The sequence below is a fragment of the Gobio gobio genome (assembly GCF_949357685.1).
Source record: "Gobio gobio genome assembly, chromosome: 23".
Taxonomy (NCBI): domain Eukaryota; kingdom Metazoa; phylum Chordata; class Actinopteri; order Cypriniformes; family Gobionidae; genus Gobio; species Gobio gobio.
Genome location: NC_137119.1, coordinates 1700414 through 1710641, shown reverse-complemented (window position 1 = coordinate 1710641; position 10228 = coordinate 1700414). Strand labels below are relative to the sequence as shown.

At 49.4% G+C, this 10228-nt stretch overlaps 1 protein-coding gene across 1 annotated transcript; it reads right to left on the bottom strand.

Annotated features, from left to right (window-relative positions):
- Window positions 1-412: 412 nt before the first annotated feature.
- Window positions 413-1408, bottom strand: LOC307119561 (C-C chemokine receptor type 5-like; the record flags this gene model as incomplete). Its single annotated transcript, XM_079805903.1, has 1 exon — window positions 413-1408. The coding sequence occupies one exon, from the start codon at window positions 1406-1408 to the stop codon at window positions 413-415; it is 996 nt and encodes a 331-aa protein (XP_079662029.1).
- Between the last annotated feature and the right edge of the window lie 8820 nt (window positions 1409-10228).

The window sequence follows — 10228 nt, the reverse complement described above, 5'->3', positions numbered from 1 at the left end:
TAAATCACCCCTAAACCACCCTAAACCACCCTAAATCAACCCTAAACAACCCTAAACCACCCTAAAGAACCCTAAACCACCCTAAACCAACCCTAAATCAACCCTAAACAACCCTAAAGAACCCTAAACCACCCTAAACCAACCCTAAATCACCCCTAACCCACCCCTAAGTCTCCCCTGAACCACCCCTAAAAAACCGGCTCTTTGGGTTACACTTTATTTTAAGGTGTCATTGCAGTGTAATTATATATTTAAGTACTGAGTAATATTAATGAACTACATGTACTTATTATAAATGTAGGGTTTGTTTGAGGGTTAGTTGCATGTGTAATTTACTGTTATTACATGTGCTAGTTCACTGCGGTTTCCCTTGCGAGGCTGAAGAATGAAAGCGTGTGTGTGCATCTGTAACTCATCCTAGAGTTCTGCTGCTCCCGCTGACATTGGTGAGGCTGGATAAACACGACACGTGGTTCACCAACAGCCCTCGCACGTGGTTCTGGAACTTCCTTCCCAGAAAGGTGTAGAACAGCGGGTTGATGCAGAAGTACAGGCGTGCGATGTTCCAGGTGACGTACTCGAGGTAGGGGAGGCGACTGTCACACGTATCAGCATCGCGGCTCTCGTTTAACATGTGGACGATGTTATACGGGCTCCAGAAGAGGAAAAACATCAGAACTATCACGAAAATAAGACGGACGGTGCGGTGCTTCCCCAGCATCCGAGTGGCCAGGACGGTTAGCGTTATCCGGAAGTAGCAGTAGATGAACACCGCCAGGGGGAAGAAGAAGAACAGCACCACCTCCTTGTAGAAGCCGAAGAGCCTCCACCGCGAATCGCTCGGGTATTCGCACGCCAGGCCGTCCCACTGGCTGTCCTCAACGGTGAAGAGGATGAAGGAATCGAGGCTGGCGAGGAGGCTGAGGATCCAGACCGCGGAGGATAAGGCTACGGCGTAGCAGCTCTGCCGGCGTTTGCTAGCCGCCACACAATGAACCACGGCCAGGTATCGGTCAAACGTCATGACCGTGAGGAAGAGGATGGAGCTGTAGAAGCCCAGATAGTTGGCACTGTTCACCAGCTTGCAAAGAGCCTCTCCGAAGACCCACTGGTCTGAATGGTAAATGGCCTGAAACGGGAGCGCGAGGGTAAAGATGATGTTGGAGGCCACCAGGTTGATGAGGAAGATATTGGTGACCGAGTTCAGCTTCTCGAACTTGTAGATGACCAGCAGAACGAGGCTGTTGCCGAGGATGCTGATGGTGAAGATGACGTAGTAGAAGGGGGGAAGAAAGTGTTTGGCGAAGTCGTTGATGTCGCTGGTGTCGCACATCACAGATCCGCCGTTTATCTCCAGGGACCAGTTGTCGTAGCTGTATTCTGCTGTTACATTCGGCGTTTCCGTCATGATGCTGACCTACAACCTGAAGGATTGAGACACATTATTACAATGAAACACTAGATCATTACACTGCAAAAAATGCTTTTCTTACTTAGTGTTTTTGTCTTGTTTTCAGTCCAAATATCTAAAAAAATCTTACATTTAAGAAGCATTTACTAGACAAGCAAAAGTTTTTGTCTTGTTTTGGGGGGAAATAACTCAAAATTAAGTGAGTTTTTGTTTAAAATAAGATAAATAATTTGCCAATGGGGTAAACTAAATACTCTTAAACCAAACAGAAAAAAAGATTATTATTAAGATTATTTTAAGCAAAAACTTTATTTTGAGTAGTTTTTTTCCCAAAACAAATCACCCCTAAACCACCCTAAAGCACCCTAAAGCACCCTAAACAACCCCTAAACACCCCTAAAACACCCCTAAACAACCCCTAAACAACCCCTAAACAACCCCTAAATACCCCTAAACCACCCCTAAACCACACCCTAAACCACTCCTAAACAACTCCTAAACCACCCCTAAAACACCCCTTAACCACCACTAGACAAGCAAAAGTTCCCTTTCGAGGGAACTCGCACTGCATCGGAACGACGCTTTGGGGATGCTCCCTTAGCATCAGCGAATCTGAAGTCAGAATGACAACTAGGCCAATCCGATTGGCGTGCGTGATGACGTAACTGTGACGGCATACCCGGAAGTATAAAAGGGGAGCTGGAACGTAATGTCCGCAGTTATTGCTCTTCAGCATAGCGCTCTCTGTTGAAAACAATTGTCTGTCTATTTACTGTTGTTCTGTCAGAGTGAAAGCAAAAGTGTGTGAATGAAGGAAAAGAGAAATAAGAGAGTTTAAGCAGTGTGTGCATCCTTGTCCTCCCTACATGGCAGGCTCGGATACACACCTGCTGTGTGTGCATTGCCTGGGTGTTCAGCATGCTCGAGCGGCTCTCGAGGGACGCTCAGGCTGCTCCGCTCTCGGCTGGCCGTGTTCGATGAGGCCGGCCAGCCTCGTGAGCCCTGTGGATCGGTCCCGCATCCGCCGAGGCGGTGCGGCGAGGCTGGTCATGGGGCTCACGGATGGACTGTCAGCGGGACTGGGACTGCTGAGGCATCTTTCCAGTCTTTGTCTGACAGTTCAGATGTTCTCCTTCCCCGTGTGGAAGCCCGAGCTGCGGCTTCTTCCCCCGGGGCGGAGGACCCGATGCGTAAGCGGTCTGATTCTGAGGAATTAGACGTGCTCAGCATCGAGGCAGTTAAAGTTATAAGCACTTCTTAAATATCCAAGATTCCATCTCGCGATTGCTGAGGCAGCGCGCAGTTTATGGGTCTGCAATTAAAGTGAACACACGCGATCGGTGTGCATGAGATACTGGTTGGCTTAACGGCTTGAGCCACGTTGCTGAGGCAACGTGCGGGTTACGAGTCCGTATAGTACGATAAAACAGTAACGTCTGATGATTATGGCTGCATTTAAGTCTGAGGATTTAAATGAAATATGATCTGACTCTGAGGAGTTAGATATTCAGCCATTCAGACCATGTTTCACCGTATTGTGTGATACTGTTTGGCTTTTTTTCTCGAGGGATGAAAGCCAATTGTATTATGACGGCTTGAACCACGTTGCTGAGGCAACGCTGGGTTTATGAGTCCGTATAAATACAAATAAAACAGTGTCGTCTGATGATTACGGCTATATTTAATTCTGAGGAATTAAATAAAATATAATCTGACTTTGAGGAGTTAGATATTCAGCCTATCATTCAGACTATGTTTCACCTTATTGTGTCATATTATCCGACTTTGATAAGTTGGATACTTTAATTCTGTCACCCAAGCGTGTTTAACTTGTGAACTGGATATTCATCTAAGATGGAGCCCTCCTGAAGTTGATGTCGTTCTCGCCGCCTTGTGGCCTGCGGGACACATCAGTTTCAGGCAATTGTTAATCGCAGTGTCCGCCCTAGTGTTGCGGCCCTGTCGAGCTGCTCCCTTAGATGAGGCCCCTGCTGGCCAGCCCCCTCTCCCGGGTAGGAGCGATCAAGGTCGCCTCCCCTGTGGAGTTTTCGGGAATCGATGCTGTGCTTCCGCCGTCTAGTATGCTTCGGGCCACATCGTTTCCCCGCGCACGCGCGCTGCACCAGCCGCCTCTAGCAAGACTTGCGGCAGTCCAGCAAACGCGTACGCACACCGAAAATCTTCCTCGATTTCGCCCTGCCGGTTAGCCGCTTCAGGGGGTCGGGGAGGAGGCTCGGTTGACACCCGAGGCCGGCCTCGAGAGGCTGGTTTCCTTAGCAGATTATCTCGGCGCATGGTTATGCCTCCGAATATATCAGCTTGGGGCCTGCGACTGTAGAAAAGGGGATACAGACTGCAGTCCGGTTACCTTCACCTGAAGTTCAGTGGGGTGGTCTGGACGGCAGTGGTCCCTGGACAGGTTCGGGTAGTGGAACAGGAAGTTCACTCCCTGTTGGTAAGGAGGCCACAGAATGTGCTCCTCCGCCAGACAGGGAGTCCGGGTTCTACAGCCGGTACTTCATAGTTCCTAAGAGGGATGGCCAGTTGCATCCAACTTTAGACCTGAGGTACTTGAATCGTTCTCTGAGGAGATTCAGATTCAAGATGCTTAGCAATTCCTCCATTGTGATTCAGATCCAGTCTGTCACGATGGGTCTGAAGAGGACGCATACTTCCCTGTATCCATCCTTCTGTGTCACAGGAAGTTCCTGAGGTTCGCTTTTGGGGGCAAAGCGTACCAATATCGGGTTCTTCCAGGCAGCCTAGCCCTTTGAGACTTTACATGCAGTAAAGTGTTGACGCCTTCTCAGAGAACTGTGTTCCTGGGAGTCGTATGGGATTCTCTACGTTGTGGGCACAATTGTCTCCCGAACGTATCGAGTCCATACGGGCGGTGGTCTCTAAAATGAAGCTAGGCCACAGCATCACTGTGAAGCAGTTTAAGGACTGCTGGGGCTCATTGCGGCTGCGTCCAACAGAATATCTCTTGGCCTGCTGCATGAGACCCTTACAGTGGTGGCTGGGAATCAAGGGGTTTTCCTCGAGGGAAAAACCATTCTGTATGATCAGGGTAACGCGCAGATACCTTCGTTCCCTAGTCATATGGAGTAAACCTTGGTTTCTGTCCCAAGGGCCAGTGTTGGGAGCGTCCTGTTGCCGGGAATCCGTTTCAACAGACGCCTCCCTCACTGGCTGGGGCGTGGTCATGGCGGCCGCTTTGCGAGAGGTCTGTGGGAGACCCGACATTTCTCCTGGCACATCTACTGCCTGGAAATGCTGGCGGTCTAAAAAGCTCTGAGGAGCTTTTTCCCAGACCTCCGCGGCCACCATGTCCTGATACGGAAGTGAACCAGGTGGCTTTCCTTGAGGGGAAATCCATTCTGTATGATCAGGGTAACGCGCAGTGGCCTTCGTTCCCTAGTCATATGGAAGAAACCTTGGTTTCTGTCCCAAGGGCCAGTGTTGGGAGCGTCCTGTTGCCGGGAATCCGTTTCAACAGACGCCTCCCTCACTGGTTGGGGCGCGGTCATGGACGGCCGCTTTGCGAGGGGCCCGTGGGAGGGCCGTCATTCCTCCTGGCACATAAATTGCCTGGAGATGATGGCGGTCTACAAAGCTCTCAGGAGCTTTTTCCCGGACCTCCGCAGCCAACATGTCCTGGTACGGACAGACAATACGTCTGTCGTAGCGTACATCAACCATAAAGGGGGTTTGAGGTTGCGCCCTCTTTGCAGACTGGCGCATCATATCCTCCTGTGGTCCCAAGGGAAATTGTTGTCCATCAGGGCAATGTATGTCCCGGGGGTCCAAAATCAGGGAGCAGACATCCTGTCGAGGCAGGGGCTGAGGCCCGGGGAGTGGCGACTCCACCCAGAGGTGGCCGACTCGAGTTTGGTTCTCGGATATCATAGCTCTGCTAGCAGGTCAGCTGTGGGAGATTCCTCTGAGGAGGGATCTCCTATCTCAGGCAGCGGGTACGATATTTTACCCCCGCCCGGAGATTTGGAACCTGTGGGTCTGGCCCCTGAGGGGACCAGGTACCTAGAGGCTGGCCTATCGGCGGAGGTGATAGAGACCTTACTCAGTTCCAGGGCTCCGTCTACGAGGAGACTGTACAGCCTCAAGTGGAATGTATTTTCCACTTGGTGCAGGGAGCGTGAGGTGAACCCAGTTAACTGCCCGGTGGCTTCAGTACTGGAGTTCCTCCAAGATCGCTTCTCTGCAGGGCTTACCCCGTCCACACAAGGTGTACGTGGCTGCCATTGCGGCTTTCCACACTCCTATGGGTGATGGGTCTCTGGGTAGGCACCAGCTGGTTGTACAATTCCTCCGTGGGGCTCGGAGGATGAGGCCTGCGGCTCGTTCCAGAGTTCCAACCTGGGACCTGGCAGTGGTTCTCGAAGGTTTGGCTGAGGCCCCCTTCGAACCATTGGAGTCAGCTGAACCAAAGAACCTGACCCTTAAGGTGGCTTTTCTCCTCGCCATTACCTCTCGTAGGAGAGTGGGAGATCTCCAGGCCTTGGCGGTAACGCCAACCTGCCTGGAGTTTGCCCCGGGAGGAGTAAAGGCCGTCTTACACCCTAGGCCGGGCTACGTGCCTAAGGTGCCATCAAGGGTGGTCAGGTCATTGGTTCTGCAGGCATTCCATCCTCCGCCTCACGTGACGGCGGAAGAGGGGAGGCTTCACCTACTCTGCCCGGTTAGGGCTCTCAGAGTTTATCTGGCGAAGTCTGCACAGTGGAGGAGATCGCAACAACTGTTGGTGTGTTTTGGCTCATCTAAGAAGGGATTGCCTGCGTCTACTCAGACAATCAGTAATTGGATTGTTCAGGCAATTACCATGGCCTACCAGGTGCGCAGTTTGCCTTCACCTGTGGCCGTGAGGGCTCATTCCACCAGAGGCATGGCCTCTTCGGTGGCCCTTCTTTCTGGGGTCCCCTTGCAGGATATCTGCGAGGCGGCCGGGTGGGCTACCCCACACACATTTATCAGGTATTATAGCCTGGATCTCCTTACAACGCCTGGTGCTAGGGTGCTCCAGTCCTAGCTGTGCCCGGTCTCCGGCTTCACACTAGGGCAGGCGTTACCCTTCGGTGTGGCCTAGTTGGGATTCGTTCCCCAAAGTGTCGTCTCGATGCAGTGCGAGTTCCCTCGAAAGGGAACTGCTCGGGTTATGTATATAACCCTTGTTCCCTGAGAAGGGGAACGAGCACTGCATCCCGACGCCATACCTCGGCGCGCCTGGAGCGCATGCTTCAGAGCAATTACTGTCGACATTACGTTCCAGCTCCCCTTTTATACTTCCGGGTATGCCGTCACAGTTACGTCATCACGCACGCCAATTGGATAGGCCTAGTTGGCATTCTGATTTCAGATTCGCTGATGCTAAGGGAGCATCCCCCAAAGTGTCGTCTCGATGCAGTGCTCGTTCCCCTTCTCAGGGAACAAGGGTTATATACATAACCCGAGCAGTTTTTCTGCTGGGTCAATGTAACCCAATGTTGGGTAGTCTGTGCCAAACCGGTTAAAACTGGACACTTTGTTTTGTTCTGTCCTGAGGGAAAACTTCCTGAAGTAAATTAAGGTTTGTGTTGTTAAATTATAGTATTTCTATCAAATTATTACTGTACAAAAATCTCTGCAGTCTCACATTTGACGTTTTTAGTTTCTGTGTCACGGCTAACGTCTGCTAGCCGACCGAAGTTTACTACAGGTTTTATGACTGTAAAAGACTGAATTGAATAAAAAATATTGTATATGAACTAGGGGTGTACTGGTACACGTATTCGTACCGAATGGTTTGGGTGCAGGGCTTCCGGTGCACATGTGAACGGTTCTGAATGCAATGTTTAACAGTTAACAGTCAAGTCAACTTTATTTATATAGCGCTTTTAACAATGGTGATTGTTTCAAAGCAGCTTCAGTGTTAAACAGAAAAATAATGCAATGCCGCTCCGGAGAAAACGTTGATGTCATCAGTTCATTTCAATTATCATACAGTGACAATGTGGGCTTTAGATCAGTAATTTAGTTTATATGGTTAATTTAGTTTAATAATTAGATTTATTTTTTAATTTTTTGGGGGGGGGGGGGCAGTTCTCCTCTGGCCAATTAACAAGCAGCATATGATTATTATTCTGGCAACTTTACAAATCAGAGGTCATAATAGATCAGAATATTCGAAAGATGGGAGTCATCACGCCGGAGACGGGTTTATTGAGGATGCCGTGTCGATGAGGCAGTTTCAGGGGAGTCTAATCACGGTCTTTAGTTTACTCAAAGATTCCGGTAACACTTTATTTTTATAGTCCACTTTAGACATTCTACTAACTATAAGTAACTTTGCAACTACATGTTAACTAACTGTCATTAGAGTATTTGTAGACTGTCTGATTAATATTTACTACAACTTTATTTTGTTGGTCCCCCAACAGTCATTCTACTGACTATAAGTAACTTGGCAACTACAATTCAACTTATTCTACTAACCCGAACCCTAACCATAACCTACCAGTCTACTGACAGTCAACTAATACTTTAATGACAGCTTGTTGACATGTAGTTGCAAAGTTACTTATAGTTAGTAGAATGTTTAAAGTGGACTATCGAAATAAAGTGTAACCAAGATTCCTTATTAATTTCAATACATTTAAAGTATGCCCCCTCTGTATGGATAGAAAATTGTTATGATTTAGGGTGGTTCAGGGTTGGTTTAGGGTGGTTTGGGGTGGTTTAAGGGTGATTTAAGGTGGTCCAGGGTTGGTTTAGGGGTGATTTAGGGTGGTCCATGGTTGGTTTAGGGGTGATTTAGGATGGTCCAGGGTTGGTTTAGGGTGGTTTAGGGTGGTTTAGGGGTGATTTAGGGTGGTCCAGGGTTGGTTTAGGGGTGATTTAGGGTGGTCCAGGGTTGGTTTAGGGTGATTTAGGGGTGATTTAGGGTGGTCCAGGGTTGGTTTACGGGTGATTTAGGGTGGTCCAGGGTTGGTTTAGGGGTGATTTAGGGTGGTCCAGGGTTGGTTTAGAGTGGTTTAGGGGTGATTTAGGGTGGTCCAGGGTTGGTTTAGGGTTGATTTAGGGTGGTCCAGGGTTGGTTTAGGGGTGATTTAGGGTGGTCCAGGGTTGGTTTAGGGGTGATTTAGGGTGGTCCAGGGTTGGATTAGGGGTGATTTAGGGTGGTCCAGGGTTGGTTTAGGGCGGTTTAGGGGTGATTTAGGATGGTCCAGGGTTGGTTTAGGGGTGATTTAGGGTGGTCCAGGGTTGGTTTAGGGGTGATTTAGGGTGGTCCAGGGTTGGTTTAGGGGTGGTTAAGGGTGGTTTAGGGGTGGTTTAGGGTGGTTTAGGGTGATTTGGGGTGATCCAGGGTTGGTTTAGGGTTGGTTTAGGGTGATTTAGGGTGGTGCAGGGTTGGTTAGGGGTGGTTAAGGGTGGTTATGGGGTGGTTTAGAGTGGTTTAGGGTGATTTGGGGTGGTCCAGGATTGGTTTAGGGGTGGTTTAGGGGTGATTTAGGGTGGTCCAGGGTTGGTTTAGGGGGGATTTAGGCTGGTCCAGGGTTGGTTGAGGGGTGATTAAGGGTGGTCCAGGGTTGGTTTAGAGTGGTTTAGGGGTGATTTAGGGTGGTCCAGGGTTGGTTTAGGGGTGATTTAGGGTGGTCCAGGGTTGGTTTAGGGGTGATTTAGGGTAGTTCAGGGTTGGTTTAGAGTGGTTTAGGGGTGATTTAGGGTGGTCCAGGGTTGGTTTAGGGGTGATTTAGGGTGGTCCAGGGTTGGATTAGGGGTGATTTAGGGTGGTCCAGGGTTGGTTTAGGGTGGTTTAGGGGTGATTTAGGATGGTCCAGGGTTGGTTTAGGGGTGATTTAGGGTGGTCCAGGGTTTGTTTAGGGGTGATTTAGGGTGGTCCAGGGTTGGTTTAGGGGTGGTTAAGGGTGGTTTAGGGGTGGTTTAGGGTGGTTTAGGGTGATTTGGGGTGGTCCAGGGTTGGTTTAGGGTTGGTTTAAGGTGATTTAGGGTGGTGCAGGGTTGGTTAGGGGTGGTTAAGGGTGAATATGGGGTGGTTTAGGGTGGTTTAGGGTGATTTGGGGTGGTCCAGGATTGGTTTAGGGGTGGTTTAGGGTGATTTAGGGTGGTGCAGGGATGGTTTAGGGGTGGTTTAGGGTGATTTAGGGTGGTTTAGGGTGATTTGGGGTGGTCCAGGGTTGGTTTAGGGGTGATTTAGGGTGATTTAGGGTGATTTAGGGTGGTTCAGGGTTGGTTTAGGGGTGGTTAAGGGTGGTTCAGGGTTGGTTTAGGGGTGGTTTAGGGGTGATTTAAGATGGTCCAGGACGTTTGGTCACCCTAGTGTAGATGCCATTCTTCTAGGGGTGTAACGATTCATCTACTACATCGATGTATCCTACGATCTAACTACATCGATCTGTGCTCGGCAAGTTGGCCTTCCGGACGACATATATCGATCTAATATCGTTTTAAAAGGTAATCAATCGATTGTATCGATAATAGGAAATAACGCATTGGATTTAAGCACGTCAGACTTTATATGGAAGTTTTTTCTTAGCACTTTTAATGATAAAGGCGTTAAACGTTACTCGATTTAGTCTGCCTATCTGTGACATCATCGCCTCGCACCAGCAGCAGCGCTAAGAAAACAAAACATAGCATGGCGGATGGCAGAGGAGAAGCCAATGAGCGAGAAATTATCAAGCCCCCAGGAGAAAGAGCTAACGTTACCTGTACTTTCAACCCTTGCTAAATGTTACCTGTGCATTCCTGACACCAGTGCGCCAGCAGAGCGAGCTTTAGCACTGCTGGAGACATAGTGAA